This window comes from Primulina tabacum, chromosome 3 (assembly GCF_025594145.1).
Source record: "Primulina tabacum isolate GXHZ01 chromosome 3, ASM2559414v2, whole genome shotgun sequence".
In the NCBI taxonomy this organism is placed as follows: domain Eukaryota; kingdom Viridiplantae; phylum Streptophyta; class Magnoliopsida; order Lamiales; family Gesneriaceae; genus Primulina; species Primulina tabacum.
In genome coordinates this window covers 5,761,804-5,780,081 of record NC_134552.1, presented here as the reverse complement: position 1 = coordinate 5,780,081, position 18,278 = coordinate 5,761,804, and the positions used below count along the sequence as shown (strand labels likewise).

Below are 18,278 nucleotides of genomic sequence, written 5' to 3'. Positions count from 1 at the left end.
AAAAAGATGTACAGCAAATTGTGCACTTGCAAAGAATAGCAAATCAAATATCAGATGCATTTGCAGACACAAAAGGGGTAACTAAATCATATATACATGCTGCAAATGCCCCTGCTTGAATTGAAATTCCGAAGAAACAAATTGAAGCTACTCATGATGTCATTAAACGCCTGAAGCATGGAAGGCCAGTCGGTTCAAAGGATAAAAATCATCGAAAAAGAAAATTCATAGAGAAACACGATGATCACAAAAGAGAAAATGATGTTCCTGAAGAAACACATGATAATCACAAAATAGAGAATGATGTTTCTGAAGAAACACATGATAATGAAAATATTCTGTCAGAATCACAAACTGACGAGAATCGTGAAATATCTATCAATTACATTAATACTGAAAAAATATGGAACCGAAAAGATATAAAAGAAAGTGATGATATATTTTCTTATAATGTGGCAATTGACATCACAAATGATAATGAAGATCATGAGCCAAAATCTTTTGGTAAATGTAAAAATCGGCAGGATTGGATAAAATGGAAAGATGCCATCCAGGTTGAATTGGATTCGCTAAATAAACGTAATGTTTTTGGACCTATAGTCCTTACACCTGAAGGTGTAAAACCTGTTGGATACAAATGGGTTTTTATTCGAAAGCGAAATGAGAAAAATGAAATTGTAAGATATAAAGCTCGACTTGTTGCACAAGGTTTTTCTCAAAGGCCTGGAATTGATTATGAAGAAACGTATTCTCCCGTGATGGATGCAATTACGTTTCGGTATTTGATTAGCTTGGCGATATTTGAAAATTTAGAAATGCGTCTTATGGATGTTGTTACAGCTTACTTATATGGATCAATTGATAGTAATATATATATGAAAATCCCTGAAGGATTTAAGATGCCTGAAGCACAAAGTTCAAAACCCAGAGAATGTTATTCTGTGAAATTACAAAGATCATTATATGAGTTAAAACAATCCGACCGAATGTGGTATAATCGGCTAAGTGATCACTTGATGAAAAAGGGATATGTAAATAATTCAATATGCCCTTGTGTTTTCATTAAGAAAACAACATCCGGATGCGTAATTATTGCTGTATATGTTGATGATTTAAACATCATTGGAACGAATAAGGAAATTCAAGAAGTTGTGTCATACTTGAAGGAAGAATTTGAAATGAAGGATCTTGAAAAAACCAAGTATTGTTTGGGTTTACAAATTGAACAAAAAGAATGTGGAATATTTGTTCACCAGACAAATTATACAGAAAAGATTCTTAAACATTTTAATATGGATAAATCAAATCCTTTAAATACTCCAATGGTTGTTAGATCATTAAATATAGAAAAGGATCCATTCCGTCCATGTGAAGATGATGAAAATATTCTTGGTCCAGAAGTACCATATCTAAGTGCTGTCGGTGCCATTATGTATCTTACAAATTGTACAAGGCCTGATATATCTTTTGCCGTAAATTTATTGGCAAGATTTAGCACATATCCAACAAAGAGACACTGGAACGGAATTAAACATATATTCCGTTATCTACGAGGAACGACAGACTTGGGACATTTGTATTCAAAAGATGCTAATCCAAGTATAATTGGTTATGCCGATGCTGGATACTTATCTGATCCACACAAGGCACGTTCCCAAACTAGATATGTATTTACTCGTGGAGGCACTGCAATTTCTTGGCGTTCACAGAAACAAACACTCGTAACAACTTCATCAAATCATGCCGAGATTATTGCACTACATGAAGCAAGTCGTGAATGTGTGTGGTTAAAATCAATGACCCAACATATCCAAATCTCATGCGGATTATCATTTGACGAGAAGCCTGTGATACTATATGAAGATAATGCTGCATGTGTTGCTCAAATGAAAGAAAGATACATAAAAAGCGATATAAATAAACATATTCCTCCTAAGTTCTTCGCATTCACCAAGGAGCTTGAGAAGAATAAATATATTGATGTTCGTCACATTCAATCAAGTGAAAACTCATCAGATCTTTTCACAAAGGCACTTCCTACGACAATATTCAGAAATCACATATATAATATTGGGATGCACAATCTACGAAATTTGTGAAGAATTGTTCGTGTCAACATGAGGGGGAGTTTACGTGACTGCACTCTTTTTCCCTTACTATGGTTTTTATCCCAATGAGTTTTTCCTAGTAAGGTTTTTAACGAGCCATTATAAAAACACGTAATGAAGACAATCATTATGATCATCATCACAAGGGGGAGTGTTGAAAATTAATATTTAAAACATGTGTGTTGAATATTTGTGTTGAATATTTGAACGTTGAATATTTGAATGTTGAAAATAAGAGTTGTAAATATTGAAAATTAGTGTGTGATGATGTAGGTAATGATGAATTTATTTTTGGATTATTTGTAAATATTTTCTATAAATAGATCTCTCATTTGTGAAGAAAATCAATCACTTAAATAATAAAAACTTGTACTTGTTTAGGTGAGTTGTGATGTCTTTAGTACCATAAATATAAAATTTTCTGATATGCATCACTCACTTCTCTTTAAAAAAATTTGTTATATTTTTAAAATCCGTGTGATATGTTTTCTGCCATTGTGGAATTTTTATTTGATGTATGTATAATTGATTATATTTTTCGATTAATACTTCATTATTCGATCCTAACATAAAAACAAAAGCAAGTCTATTTAAAATATAATATATACGAAAGCAAACCTACTCAAAAGATGTTAAAAATTATGAGGTCAACAAAAAGCGAAAAGGTAGATGTAAAAGTATTGAAAATTCGAGGACTAACTGTTTTTTTCTTAATAATAAAAAATAATTTTCAAAGAAGACAAAAATTTGTGTGAGACGTTCTCACGTGTCGTATTTTGTGAGATAAATCTCTTATTTGGGTCATCCATGAAAAAAGATTCGTGAGACCGTCTCATAAGAGACATATTCTTAAAAGAAATGCACAATAGAACTTACAGTCAAGACTCAAGATGTATGTTTTTTAAAATCCTAATAATAGCATTTTCCTTTACTAAAATAACGGCTGAATTCTTTACACATCTCCACGCAAATGAATCCATATTAAAAAAATTGAATATTTATCGAGGGTTGGAACTCATGCCCATTTACAAGTTGAATGAATTAAAGATATATACCAGAGGGACTTAACTTAATTGATAAAAAAAAAAAAGATAAACAAAGCGTGTTACCTCAAAAGGGAAGAAAGTTAATTGGCTCTAAAAAGGGAACATTGGATGCTTTGAAAGGAAACGAAATTTTGTGGGTTTCCCTTTGTCTAAATCTTTTTACTTGAAAATTAAGAAAAATGTGAGATACCCACGTTGTCTTTGCTACAAAAGTGAGTCTCGTTTGTCAAAGAATCAATGAATAATTAATGTGTACGTGGGTTGATCTTTTCCAAGATCCATACAAAAGAAAAGGATGATTGTGGTTTTAAGTTTGAAGAAACAGATAATGAGCGAAAAATTCAAGTAGCAAGATTTTAAAACTGAATAAAAAATACAAAGAATAATTATATTTATATAGATAGAGTAAACACAAAAAGAGTAATATATTCTAACAAAGTTTTTAGGAACTAAGCCTCTCCTATTTTATTTATTTATTTTTATATTTCTCCTAGAGCAATTTGTATACGTTAAAAAAATGGTTTTATGTTTATACACTCAACACTTTCTTGGCCAAATATAGCAAGACTTGTATATTACGATTTACTCAATGATATGATTTGTAGGATACAACATTAACTTCGATGGTTTAGTAAATGTGTATTTACTAGATAGCGGTCGCGAATTATCAGCAAAAAAGAAAAGAAACGAGTTTTATTTCGAGATCTTGAGTTCAAATTTTGTGAATATAAATTAAGCTGTAGAAAACCTTTTTTGTAATGGGTCAAGCTCGATGATCGACTTAATTTTTGTTTTTTTTGGGGATTAGGCAATGCAGTTTATGTATGTACGGCCCATATATGTACTTGGCCTGCTCCTCAGCCTGATTTTGTGAAGATTAATGTGGATGCAACTATCTCACATGGAGCACGTCACTCGGGGGTTGGGGCTGGGATCCGACGTAGTCAAGGCGTGGTAGTTTTTTTTTTTTGGTATATTTATCATCCAGCCACGTTGTTTTGGAATATATTCACACTGATAGACTTTTGAAATGTATAGCACTCAAAAATCACATTTTTTTATCTCAAGCACTTCAAGAAGACGTACTTTCATCAATTTAACATATGTATATATACAAGATGTAATGCCCGAGAATTTGGTTATTATAATCTGAAATAATTTGTTGATAATTGATGTGATTTTAGATGGAACGGATCGGATTGGATCGGGAAAGCCGGAAAGGAGATTGGAATTTATGTGCGAGGATGAGCCCTCGCGCATATGCGCGACCCAGCCAGACGCATATACGCAAGGTAGGCAGAGAACCTCGCGCAAATGTGCGACAGGACCCGCGCATATGCGCAAGTATGGCAGAGAACCTCGTTCATATGCGCCGAGTGAGGGCGCGCATATGCGCGAGCTGCCGTGAGGTTACGCGTCGAGGAGGGTCGCGCATATACGCGAGACGTGCAGCACAAAGACTTAGCCACACGGCTTGGACATGCACGAGATATATATATAATCTCTTCATTCCTTCATAACTCAGCAAAGGAAACGAGAAAAGGTCGAGGAAAGCTTCAGAGAAATTGCCAGAAATCCTTACGCCTTATATTTTAGGAATTTGAAGTTTGTGCAAGATCCACCCGTCAGAATTTCAATCCGACTTCAATACTGTGTTCCTATCAGCAAGAGCTTCAACTGGACGTAAGTTTTACTACGTTTTGTTATGATTCGAAAATATGTTATTGAAGGAATCAGATATGATTCATATATGGTGTTCATGACATAATAAACATCGTATAATCGAAACCGGATTGAGAAACAGATACCATATGAAATTGTTATGATTTTCAGAATGGATTTGATTGAGAATTGATATCAGATTTGTATTGTTATCGATTATGTGATGTGGAAATTGATATCTGTTGATTTGTATTGCTGGGTATATTGAGATTGTGCAGTTATGCCGTTGAAATATAATTAGATTGAATTCTGATTATATTCAGTATTGATTTGAGTGGTATATTGATATTATACTCCTCGATATTGTCATTGCCAGATTGAGTAATTAACAGATTCGAATTCAAGCCTTCGACAGAACCAGAAACCGACAAAGGAAAGGTATAAATCAATGTTAACCAGGAAATCGACTTGAGTCAAATTGAACTTGAGTTTCCTAAAAACCACATACTTTATTTATTGCATTGATATTTGCAATTTATGAGATTGATATGCTTAGTCTATTGAGTTATAGCAAAGCGTGTATTGAGTCATGGGCGGAGATGCCTAGTTATTGGCGGATATGCCAAGTCTTTGGCGGATATGCCAAGACACTGGATGTTTGATTTATATCGATGTTGCGTAGGAGCAGATCGGCTTCTATTGCGAAGATTCGATATATGGTAATATCCATGAACCGGGATCCCTAGATTAGAGATGAGTCGAGTCTGAGATGACGAGTCCAGAGTTTATTTACAACTTTATATCGATTCATGTCTTTCAGATTTGATACATGCTATTGATATCTGTTTCATGCTTTTATATCTGTTTATATGATTGCATATATACATTGTTTATACTGTGATTATATTCTCACCGGAGTTATCCAGCTGTTGTTGTGTTTGTATGTATGCATGACAACAGGTGGGACAGGATCAGGGTCACGAAGAGGATGAGAGATTCAAGTTTAGCTTGGAGATCCGGACTTAGAATAGATTTATTTTCAGTACTTGATGTAGTTGCTGAACTTTAGTTTGAGATAAACATATGTTGTACAAGAATTGTACTTTATTGTCGATTTGTATATCAGATGAATTTCATTATGTACCGCATTTATGTATTTAAAAAAAAAAATTAGACCCAGATGAATTAAATGATCAAGCTCCAAACCCATTTGAAATAAGCCGGAATGGTCTGAAGAATATGACACTTCCCGGCTCCCGCTGCCCTCAAAGCAAATGATTACCGAGTTGAACTAGCAACTGCTGCTACTCATCGGCAAAGTCAATGTATCCATCAATACTTTTGTCCCCGATTCCTTCGTCGGACTTAAAGATGCACATTAATACATTTGATGCTTTGCGTAAATCACCTCACTCGGACCTTTTCCTTGTTTAGCCGAAATGCAATGGTGTAAAAATTTGCATAGTTTTGCTTTTGTGAGATTTTTTAAAGATCACTCCACTTAAACTTCCATGGATATATTTATAGATATAGTCAAATCGAGGAAAATAACCTGCATATCAAATCCCACAAAATTTTACAGATTTATGAATGGTTGCTTCATCGTAGCCCCAATGTAACTATGTAAGCCATTATGGCCATCGTTTTGCATTTCAAACTTGTGATTGTTTATATGAGATTCTTGCAACCCCTTTACTGATATGTGAGCTAGCTAGAATTAATCAATTGGATGCTTGGATTCACAACATAGATTAGATTACCACAGCAAACACCAGTTTTTTAAAAACCTTCTTTAAACTGTTAAACTAAATATGAATTTTATTGTTGGAATTCAGGCATGCAAAATCTATTAAAAACTATACATTTACTATTATCATTCAACATCAGTACATATATTCTTAGAAGCACCTGATCACAAAACACTAAGAAATGCGGCCAAATATATAGTACTTACTCCGAGTTGCCTATTATTAAATCAATTAACAATATCCCCCAAGTTCTCTAACCGAAATTGCCTCTTCTCCGGCAAGTTCCCGGTGTGACGTAGTCCCAGTGTGAGTGAAACGACATCACCTGCACTTGTCCCTAGCCTTGTAAGCGTGGATCCAATGCCACCATTTAAGGGATGATTAATAGTGCCATAATTATCAGCGCTGCAAACATAGCTGGCATGGTGGCATGTGCGTGCAGAAATGTTAACTTCCGGCAATGATATCTCTGCCAAAGATATGGAGGCGAGGTTAGTGGCAGAAGGGAGGGGAGGAGTCATCCCTGCAGCGGAGGAGGAGAAGGAGTCTGCGTGCGGTGTTGGAGTTTTTAAAATGTCGTTGCAGACTGGGGTATTGCTGCTTTGGTCTTGTTCCTGCTCTTCTGAATCCTCTTTGGATTCTTTCTGGTACATTTCTTCAACCATGGGTTTCCATAATCGAACTCTAGCATTAATGAACCAATTCGAAACCTGGGAAAAAAATATATGATGAAACTAAACCCAGTAAACCTACACAAGGTTATCTCGTTTATAGATTTTAATGATGCTCATGATCACCAAAAGATGTAAAAAAATATGACTATTATGTTTTAAAAAAGAGAAAATTGCATTTTTTGGTCATATAATTTTATTGTTTTACGATTTTAGTATTTTATATTAGCAAATTTCAGTTTAAGTCATGTATCTTTCGATTTTTGTTAATTATATATAATATTTTTTAATTCAATGAGTGCTGATGAAACACTACTCACGTCAGCGCTGTATTGATGTCACATCAATGTCATGTCAGAAAAATGACTAAAAACGCAAAAAAAAAAAAATGTAGCGGATAAAAACTGACAAAATAAATGTCCAAAATTCCAATTAGACAAACACACATGACCAGAAAAACAAATTTCACTTTAAAAAATTGTCAAGACTTTTCAATCTCTTGTTTAGAGCAATGTAGGGAATAATTATTATTTTTATCTGCATATATTTCGACTAAAATATTTTTAGTCTATATTCCAAACAATAACTTTAATTTCTTAGAAAAAAAAATTCACTTCGCCTTTAATTTTACGGCTAAAGAAAAACACAAACTATAAATTTTGAAACTTTTGGTTTTTGGTATACGAATAGAGGAAATGTTTAAGACAAAAAAAATGATTTAGGATAAAAAATTTGTTAAAAAAGTTTTATGGTTTTCTTTTAATTCCTCAATTTTTATGTTCAATCGGACGTCGTATTAATACAATATATGACGATTCAGCGTCACAAGACTTTTAACTAACCGCATAAAATTAATACAAGGATGAATTTTATGATATTTCAAATTGTTTGACTAAAATGTTTATATACGAGGATGAACGTTAAAATATCAATCCAACAATGAATATTATAAAACTTTCTGTTTATATAATATTGTTTCATTGCTTACGAGTTCGTATATTTAGATAGAAATGAAATAGTGATTAATTTCTATATATTTATTTATTTAACTCGTGAAAAAGAGCAAGAAATGTCAAGAAAAAAAAAGTTTACCTGGTTTCGAGAGAGACCAGTTTGTCGAGCCAACAGATGCTTATCTGCATCGCTTGGGTACCTGTTCAAATATTCAGACCTTAAGAGACAAAAAATGCTAGGAAAATGACATTATTATACATAAAGATCACTACGTGTCTAAATTCTACAAATCTAGACCATATCTTTACCAATATATGTGTATATATTAATATATATACTTCATGTTTTTCAAGCTTTTTCACCTTTTTTTTTTAAAGAAAACAGTAACTTTAGTTGAGTGCATGGGCGTGACAATCTAAGATAGATCACAGAGTAGTACGCAGCAGCATATGCTGCAGCAGATGCAGAAGTAAAATGGTACAGCTGCATGCATGCCTGTTCTCTCTTTTTTATTTTAATGAAATAATTATAAGCTGGTAACTTTATTTTGAGATGATATATATAAGATCACAATGGTTCCCATATACATATTTTATTTGGTCCGACACAAATAGGGTTGTAGTCTATTATAGAACATTTGAAAGGGTCAACATTCTTCCATGGTCAATATAATGCATGAGAAATTCTGGAAAACATTTATTAAGAATAAATATTTTTGTAGGATGCTAGAACTTTCTCTATTTATTATTCTGTTAGAGTAATTAGATTAGATTAGAGCAGTATTTGCGTCATAACTTTCTATGCTAGGTAACTGTACTTTTACAGGGCTATATCAAAAACATTAATCACATGTGAGTGAGATATCAGACTCTGAGAAAAAAAAAGAACACAGATCCAGAAAAAGAAATTTTCTTCAGCTTTCTGACTCAAAGGACAATTCACTATTCAAGAAGTTATGTTTTTTTGTATAAATAAAGTTAAAGTAATGTTAAATGTTAAAAACTTGAGGGTTTATAAATCGTATTCTCATCAACATCTCATGCATAAAAATACAAAATAGAAATGAGTAGTAGATCCCGTATAGGAATACAAGGAAAATATACATATAATATTATGTTCACGCCGTAATTTGGAGTTTTATTAGATTGTATAATGAAGTAATCTTTTAACAAATACATAAATCTTGCGTGGACAGAAGATTTTATTTTTTTCCCAAAATAATTTTCCAGAAAAAACAAATATTAAATTAATGTTAAAAATAAAAAATTTACATTTCAAAATCATGTTCTATCATTTTTTTATTTATATTTTTACTTCCACCTTTTAAGCATTAGTCACGTAATTGAAAAATATGCAAAAAATATTTGTAAAAATAAAAATAAAAATTTCTATATGTCATATTAGACTGATTCTAAAAATCAAGACGGTAAAAAGTACCGTCTAGCGTCTAAATACTGTCTAGAAGATCTTGGAAGGTGTCTTTTAGAACACTGTTTTTTACCAGAAAAGTTTGCAAATTGCGTCAGCAATAGACATATATAGGACAGAAATATTAAGAGAACTTACGGGTTAAGAAAATGTTCGAAAAGCCAAGCCCTCAAAACATTGACTGATCGATCGGGCAAGCCCCGTTGAGGCCTCCAGGCTTCTTGTTCCATCAAACCCATCTGATGAATTCCTCGGTGCTGCCTTAGGCTCTGTTCCAAGATCCTCAGTCTCGGGGTTTCGCCTTTCGTCAGGCCTGATGTGCCGGCGGCGTCTTTCTCACCTAAAATCTCGCGGCTAAGCTTTAACTGAGCTGAAATGGCTTCCTTCAAGCCTCGGAAATGTTTCGACATGGCTTTTTGTGCTAGGGAAGTGTACGGCGCCGCCGCGCCAGAGCCCATCACGGTATCGAAGGAATTCATGACCATTTGCATTTGTTCGCAGTAATGGCTGTACTTGCTATCCACCTGAAATCAATTATATATATCTTGTAATCTTTAAAGTGATAAAAGAGAATAAATTGATGATTAAATATTTTTTATAATGTTAATTCAATAATTTTACTGTTGGAATATAAGGCTACGATATTGTTCAAAGTAAAAAATTATTAATTATGCAGCCATTTTTTAGCTCAAACTTTTGAAACAACTTGATATGAAATTCAAGAAATGACCATCAAAAAGGAAAATTATTCTTTGTTCTTTGTTATCACTAATGTTCAACAAATCTATAAATTACATGCATTTTAACAAATATAGATTAATTCTTGTTAATTTATACATACGGAATGCGTGAGAAAAATAAATTATTAATCATAGTATCTAAGATAAAAAAATTTTATAAATTTTTACCCCACACACGACAACTATTTGGAAAAATATATTTCAAATTTAATAACATGATGGCTTATTTCATATAACTTCGACAAATGAGGAAAAATCAAGATCCGAAAAATAATTGAATAAAAGCAAAGGTACATAAAATGATTGTTGATGTCCCTTGTCCATCTGTTGCTGATACTGTGTCTTTTCCCAATACAGACAACAAGGTATCTATGCATTAGGTACTAGAAATAGAATTACCAACATCATTTTTTTTTTAGTTTTAGTATTTGACTCTACATATAATATTTGATGCATATTTAATAATATTTAGAAAATAAACCAAAGTTAATTAATTAATTAATTAATCATATTACGTGTAATGGGAAACATTTCATTTGATTAATTGAAATTTGGTGGTGGCCTGATTCAACAGCCGGCAATTAAATATCGCAGTAAACTTTTTGGTTAATTAAAAAAACAATGGATTCTGGACTAAATGTGCGTTCATGATTGGCTAATTATGAGTAGAAAATAGATTAAAGATTATATACCTCGTCAAGCATAGATAATAGTTTGACCTTTCTTCTCTGATGCTCGAGCCTGTCGGAAGCTGACGGTGGAGGGGGTTCTTTTGGCTTAGATGAAGAATTCCCACCGCCGCCGTCGCTGGTGGCGCCGGCGTGTTGGTCGGGACTAATTGGGTTTGCATTGTTATTCTGTTTGGTGCGTTTATTTTTCTTGAGATGACCAAAACCGACGCTGCAGAACTCTTCTAACAACGCTTGCGCTGACCTTGTGTACTTGGAATTTTTCAGTATGTGGAATGCTCCAAAAGGGCCTACTTGCATCTGGCGGGTATGATCAACTTCACAGTGAAAATGGTATAACCCGCAGCCGGCATCCGGGTTCTTGAGCTGATAATGTGGAGGAGCTGACACTCCGGTATGTCCGACAAGGATCACGTCACCATTTCCGGCCTGCATTCTTAAATTATCACCTTTGGACGCCTCCAAGTGCTGTAATGAAGATGATAAGGATAAAGAAAGCCCTCGCCCTTCTAAAACTCCTGAAGTATTATGATTCAGGTTGATTCCATTTCGGCTGTCTTGTTCCCACGTCATTTGACCAAAAGCCCCTCCGGCGGCCGCGTTGTGAAATCCAAGGAGTGTGGGGGGATTTGAAGATGGGTCTGGAAGTAGCATGTGGAGAGTGGAAGAAGCGGAAACAGTGGGAGGATCAGAAGGAGATGAGGAAGGTGACCTTTGTTGTTGTGGATTCATCAGAAAAAGCTGCATGACTGCCGTTGGATCCGCGTTAATGCTTGAAATCTGATTCTTGGAATCCACCAAAGGGCTGACTAAACCACCGCCCACCACCACTTCTTGACGGTTCAGAAACCAATCCCCGGTGGTATCCACTCCGGCGAGAGATGGCCTCGTATCCCCGTAGCTCCCAGATGTCTGATTCTCCATCAATTCGGTAGCCGTCGTGGTTTCGCCTGGTGGGAAGTATTTGAACATTTCTGAGAGCATACCGCCTGTTTCGTACGCCGGTATTCCACCCGATCCTTCGTCTTCCATACAGTGTCCGAACTCTTGAATCCTAAGCTTATCTTGTTGCGGTACTGATGATCTCTCGAATCCATTAAAGAAACTAAAAACTCCTTGATGATAATCTTGGGACATAGAATTTAGCTATAATTTCTTGGTCAAAACCCGCGTTTCTATAATATTTATATCCCTATCTTCTTCTTCTCCTCCTCCATCATCATCATCTTCTTCTTCGCAATCTCTTGTTCAGTCAAACACTTCACTCAGTACTCCAGCCCGGTCCCCCCTTTTGCATCAGCTCAATCTGCCATTAATTTTGTATATTTATCTCATTAAAGAAAATTGATCCAAGAAATAAATTAAATAACTCGGAAAATATTTTCATTCACAGATACGAAAATATCAGCTTTTTATTTGTTCATGTAAACATGGACATACCTGTTATGGTTTCAGACTGTAAAGGGTGGGAACCCCTCACGCATCGTTTTCTTCTTCTCTTTCTTCTCCTGTTGAATATAAATCAAAAAAATATTACTTAAAAAACAGTGCCCTCGATCAATTATTCTCTTTTTATCCCTTTCGTCCTTCCTTTTCTATCTCTTTGTCCCTCCGGAAGAGTGCTTTTCTTCTCCTTTTTGAAAGAGAGAATGAGAAAGAACAACTTCTTATAATTAATATTAACAATTAATAATAATAAAATATAAATATCTCTCTCTCTGCTTCTTGCGATGCCCCCCATCCATGTCCATTTTCAAACACGATTTCATTGTTAAAGCATAAACTAATTTTATTGGTACAAAATCAATTTAAATAGATTAAATTTATATTTTATAAGTAAATATTTTATATAGATTACAGTGTTACAAATTTGTAGCTCGTACGTCGAAAATGATCAATTTTTTTGTCTGAATACTGATATTTACTATATTTTTGTTAAAAGAATAATTATGATTTTAATTAATTAATCACTTAGTATTTTTGTTTTTCAAGTATGTAAGTTTTAAGATATATTTACAAGAAATATAATGTTTTTAGTTTTTTCATTTAATAGCCTTGCTCCAGCAATAGATCGAGTTCATCATATTTAAGTTAATAGCAGTGCTACAATATTATTATTACGTGAAACTTGAATATGTTATATCTTAAATATTTTTCCCAATATTCTATATAATTCTTTTTTTTGTTAATTATCGAAAATTCGATTTCTCTTGCCAACATTTTTTGAACAAGTATATCGCATATGACTTGTTCAATGCGATTTATCTAACTAACTATTTTGCAGCTCGACTTTTAACGTCGTCCTTTTCATCATCGACACGATCGACTTATTAGATTAATGCATACTCTTCCATTGATCAATCAAAACTCAAATTTTTGAAGAAAATCATTCAACGTTAATTGAAATTGCAAATTTCTTTAAAATTTTTTATTCCAATAAAATTGATGTAATTTTTTTCATAAAGTATAATTAAACCTTTTTATTTTAACCTTTTCTATTTTTTTGGCGCAATCATTTTGAGTTTGAAAGAAATTCACCACACGGCTGGAAATACCTATATGGCTATATTTATATGTCTTTATAATTTAAATTTATATATTACTATTTGAATTGTCATGATGAGAGCTCCAATTCTTGTCATGTTTTTCGAAATATTGAAAATTTTGGTGTGTTGTAGTTATTTCTAATTTTTTTAATTAAATTTCTTATAATATATAAAAAATATTATTTATTACTAATATTATATTTTGATATTCCAACGCCGGCCGAGTATAAAATTAATATTACATAGATAATTGATCAGATGTAAAAGTATTTAAATTACCATTTTTACTTAATTATATGTCTATAATTTAATTAAATATATTATCTCATCGTTTAATTTATAAATGTAGCTTCTTAATATTTTATTCGATGAATTGAAATCGAGCATTGCGAGCAAAATCAGTTGACCAAAAAATATGATATTGATTGCTTGGTATGCTCATTTATACTTGAAATTCGGTACAAATTAAGAAAATATTTGTAGAATACTGTGTTTTTATAGAAGTAATTAAATTTATAAATGATGACAAAGTGAAAGAAATCAGAAGTTGATAGTGTTTAAAAATAAAATAGAAAATATGTTTTTTAAAGATAAAGTATTTGATAAATAAATGATTATCGTATTAGTTTTTTCATAAGTATATTTTTTTTCCTTTGAAAAAAATGAGTTTGCTTCTCTTTCATGAGTATAAATATAATATAACTAAATATCGACACAGTAAGCTAGAGACGATCATTTCTATATCGAAAAATAAAAATTATTAATATAATAAATGTTTCAAAAATGACAAAAACTTGTGTGAGACGGTTTCACGAGTCGTATTTTATGAGACATATCTCTTATTTGGTTCATACATGAAAAAATATTACTTTTTATGCTAAGAGTATTACTTTTTATTGTGAATATCGGTAGGATTGACCGGTCTCACAGATAAAAATTTGTGAGACCGTCTCACAAGATACTTACTATTCAAAAATTGCAAGGTTTGTCTATTATCACTCTCACCAAAGGTTTGTCTATTATCACTCTCACCAAAATCTCATGTACCAAAATAGCGTTTCAAATTCCCATATCCAAACAGCCTATGTGAAATATGTGCAAATCAAATATAAATAGAGTAAATATATAGTGAAAAGGTATCACGTATATAACAAATTTATATCTGTGAGACAGATTCATTTGATCTATATTTACAATTAATATTAATAATTTCTTCGTAAGAAATGATATTTTTTCATAAAACGCGTCAGGTTAGATATCTATCAGTCTTATAAATTTGAACCATGGAACGATTAAATATAAGATTGTAAATTTAATATAAAAAATTAGATTAAAAAAAGGGAGTAATGTTGGACCTGAGAAAGCATCAAATACAAGATGGGCTCTGAACAACTTTAGGTAATGGGCCCATTAAGAAGATAAGGACACGAATCATCGACAGGGTGTGGGAAGGGAGACTAGTGGGGATATGTGAATGATCCCGTAAAGTGGTCCTCCACCGGGAAACAAGGCCGCAGCCACTTGGGTGCGGTGGTCCACGGCCGATAGTGGACGCAGGGCTTTTATATCCCGGCACGTGTCAGGATAAAATACAGACGACAGACTGTTTTGTTGTGGCTAACAACTGGGCAACTGCGGCTAATTTAACATTCTTGAAAATTTTATGACACAATATCTTGCTTTCTGAGATCACTTCAAAAACATGTTTTTTTTTTTAGCATTAATCGTCCTATGTACTAAGAGAATGGGCCAACCCAAATACAATTTTAACATTGATCGTCCAAGAACCAACTCAGCTCTTCGATTATGGGACACTTGGAACTTTTATTTTTTCAGTTAAACCACTCAAGGTGTCTGACTTTATCCCATGACATTTTGCTCTAAATTTCTCTATTTTCTTTTCGATATATCAAATTATATTTGACTTTTTCCTTTTTCTGTATAACTTTAGTTGTAAGATAGCTGATGTTTAATTTCCCCAGCAGCAAGTTACCTCTTTCCCAAGCTAGTCAATGTTGATTGTCCCACGTCGGTTGGATAAATAACCTGGGAGTTGTATATATGGGCTTGAACAATCCTCCCCCCTTGAGCTAGTTTTGGGTTCCAATCTTAATAGTCAAGTTTTTGTAAATCTAAGAAGCACTTCCCATTTATCTCCTGTGTCCCACTTTTATGCTCGATTGTCAGCTATCTTGTTGGGCAATATTTGTGTTTTTACATTGTTAAATGTTAACGAATGGTTTATCTATGAACTTGAAGTAGATATCGAGTCAAGTATGTTAAGTTGTTTTTTATAATAGGGGAAGAAAAAAAGGCATCATAATTTGTCTGTTCTATTTGGCAAAAGGACAAGCTTGATGTTGACTATTGGCATTTTCATTACAACCTTATACATATATAAGTTGATTTGGACATGAATATTTCTGTTTCTTGAATTGTTATGCTGATGTCTGCATGTATAATTAATTGGCAGTGACTATTTCATGCCGTCTGAACCTGGTTTTTTTATGTTCAACCAATCTTGAATGATTCCAATTAAAAAGTGAGAGCGGTTGTGTCAAGTTGAGTGCCCTTTTTGATAATTTAAATAGATGTGTATTATTAAATTGACTGATCAATCATCAGGTGTAGATACAGGAAAGATGTTTGCAAGCAAAGAAGGGAACAAAGGCTCTATATTTTACTCCATACAATAAGTCAAATATATGCATTGAACCTCTTCAGTTACATATGAACCTCACTAAGATTATGGCAACTTTCATTAAACAGAATATGGCAGCCTCTTTTGATTCTTTACTGCTAATCTTCTCGCTTTCTTTGGTTTTTTTGGTCTGTCGAGTTGCCGCTCAATTGCCTAACAACACAGCACGCACGGACTTCACATGCTCGGCGGGATCAATGGATTTTTGTGATACATATCTAACTTACCGAGTAAGAGCTCCTTACTCTGATCTCGGAAGCATCTCTGATCTGTTTGGGATCAGCCGAATGAAAATAGCTACAGCCACTAATCTTACATCAGAGGATGCTAAACTTTTTCCTGAACAGCTCTTGCTGATACCAGTCAAATGTTCTTGCAACGGGAAACATTATTTTTCCAATGTCACCTATCGAATAAAGAAAGATGATAGCTTCTACTCCGTTTCAATCAAGCCTTTCGAGAACCTTACGAACTATCTTGTGGTCCAAGATATGAACCCTTTGTTGCATCCAACTAACTTGACCATTGGTGAGGAAGCTGTCTTTCCTTTGCTCTGTAAGTGCCCCGGAAAATTTTACTCAGAAAAAGGAATCCAATACCTTGTTACTTACGTATGGCAGCCCGGTGATCAAATAGTGCCCGTGAGTGCCATGTTTCAGGCTTCACCGTCAGATATTGTGGTAGAGAACAATAACAGGAACTTCACAGATGCAATATGTCTTCCGGTGTTGATACCAGTAAAATCGACAATTCTTGTTCAACAATATCCTTCTCCAGCAACACATGGGAAGTCCAAACATCACCGGATCCTCGTTGCAATTTCGTGTTCAGTTATGGCTCTTCTGATAGTATTGTTTGGCCTATCTGCATATATCCACTTCTATAAGAACCGCAATAGTTCTTCCTTAGAAACTTCTGATCTTATTAGAACCAAGAAAGCATCTAAAGAAGATTGTTTCGAGCCAAAAACCGTTCAAGATAAAATACTTCCTGGAGTATCTGGCTATCTTGGCAAGCCAATTATGTATGATGTGCAAGAGATTATGAAGGCAACTGTGAACCTCAGTGAACGGTATAGAATCAGAGGATCGGTGTACAAGGGCATGATAGACGATCAAGTTTTTGCAATAAAAAAAACAAGAGATGCCTCAGAGGAACTTCAAATATTACAGAGAGTAAACCACGCCAATTTAGTAAGGTTACTGGGTGTCTCCTCAGACAACGGTGGGAACGTTTTCATGCTCTGTGAATATGCCGAGAATGGATCATTGGATGAATGGCTGTTTCCGAAAGAGTCATCTTCTTTAAGAAGCTCAGTCGAATCCCTCACTTGGAACCAACGATTGTTTATAGCTCTAGACGTTGCCTATGGCATTCAATACATGCACGAACATGCTCAACCAAGTACAGTCCACAAGGATGTCAGAGCAAACAACATTCTTCTTGACTTAAACTTCAAAGCCAAGATTTCAAATTTCTCCACAGCGAGGACTGCTACCTCCTCTATCATGCTAAAGATTGATATATTCTCTTTCGGGGTGGTCGTCCTGGAGATTCTTTCGGGGAGGAAAGTCATGGAGAAGAAGGATAATCGGGAAGCCGTGACGTTGTGGAAAGAAATAAAGGGTATCTTGGAAATCGAGGAACAGAGGAAGGAGAGGCTAAGTGAATGGATGGATCCGAATTTGAAGGGTTCTTATCCTATTGATGATGCACTAAGTTTGGCAACTTTGGCAAGAGCTTGCACATCTGAAAATCCTTCTGACAGACCAAAAATGGCGGAAATCGTCTTCAGCCTCTGTGTTCTAACTCAATCATCTCCTCAAATGTATGACAGATATCTGATTTCAAGATTTGAAGCAGATGAAGTTTTTCCTGCTGTTAATCGGGTCATAGCTCGTTGATTTAGTTGGTAGATGAAATGAATTAGAAATTTGCATGTGGAATTCACATATTTATAATAGTTTCAAACTTTTTTATGTTTT

The 18,278-nt window shown here is 34.0% G+C and overlaps 2 protein-coding genes across 2 annotated transcripts; one reads left to right on the top strand and one right to left on the bottom strand.

Annotated features, from left to right (window-relative positions):
• Window positions 1–6,663: 6,663 nt before the first annotated feature.
• LOC142539608 (BEL1-like homeodomain protein 2) lies at window positions 6,664–12,727 on the bottom strand. The gene is made up of 5 exons (XM_075645176.1): window positions 12,487–12,727; window positions 11,050–12,352; window positions 9,756–10,141; window positions 8,328–8,388; window positions 6,664–7,274 (listed from the first exon to the last, which is right to left on the bottom strand). The coding sequence occupies exons 2-5, from the start codon at window positions 12,181–12,183 to the stop codon at window positions 6,792–6,794; spliced, it is 2,064 nt and encodes a 687-aa protein (XP_075501291.1). The 5' UTR covers window positions 12,184–12,352; window positions 12,487–12,727; the 3' UTR covers window positions 6,664–6,791.
• Window positions 12,728–15,465: 2,738 nt separating this feature from the next.
• On the top strand, window positions 15,466–18,197 carry LOC142538869 (serine/threonine receptor-like kinase NFP). The gene is made up of 2 exons (XM_075644164.1): window positions 15,466–15,606; window positions 15,714–18,197. Exon 2 carries the CDS (start codon window positions 16,323–16,325, stop codon window positions 18,195–18,197), a length of 1,875 nt encoding a protein of 624 aa, XP_075500279.1. The 5' UTR covers window positions 15,466–15,606; window positions 15,714–16,322.
• Window positions 18,198–18,278: the final 81 nt, after the last annotated feature.

Excerpts from the sequence above, each read along its gene's own strand:
- LOC142539608 (XM_075645176.1), bottom strand. The coding sequence starts at position 12,183 with ATGTCCCAAGATTATCATCAAGGAGTTTTTAGTTTCTTTAATGGATTC. Across the intron at positions 10,142-11,049 it reads TATTATCTATGCTTGACGAG|GTGGATAGCAAGTACAGCCA; the intron begins GTATATAATCTT and ends AATTGATTTCAG. Across the intron at positions 7,275-8,327 it reads CTGGTCTCTCTCGAAACCAG|GTTTCGAATTGGTTCATTAA; the intron begins GTAAACTTTTTT and ends TTTTTTTCCCAG.
- LOC142538869 (XM_075644164.1), top strand. The coding sequence starts at position 16,323 with ATGAACCTCACTAAGATTATGGCAACTTTCATTAAACAGAATATGGCA.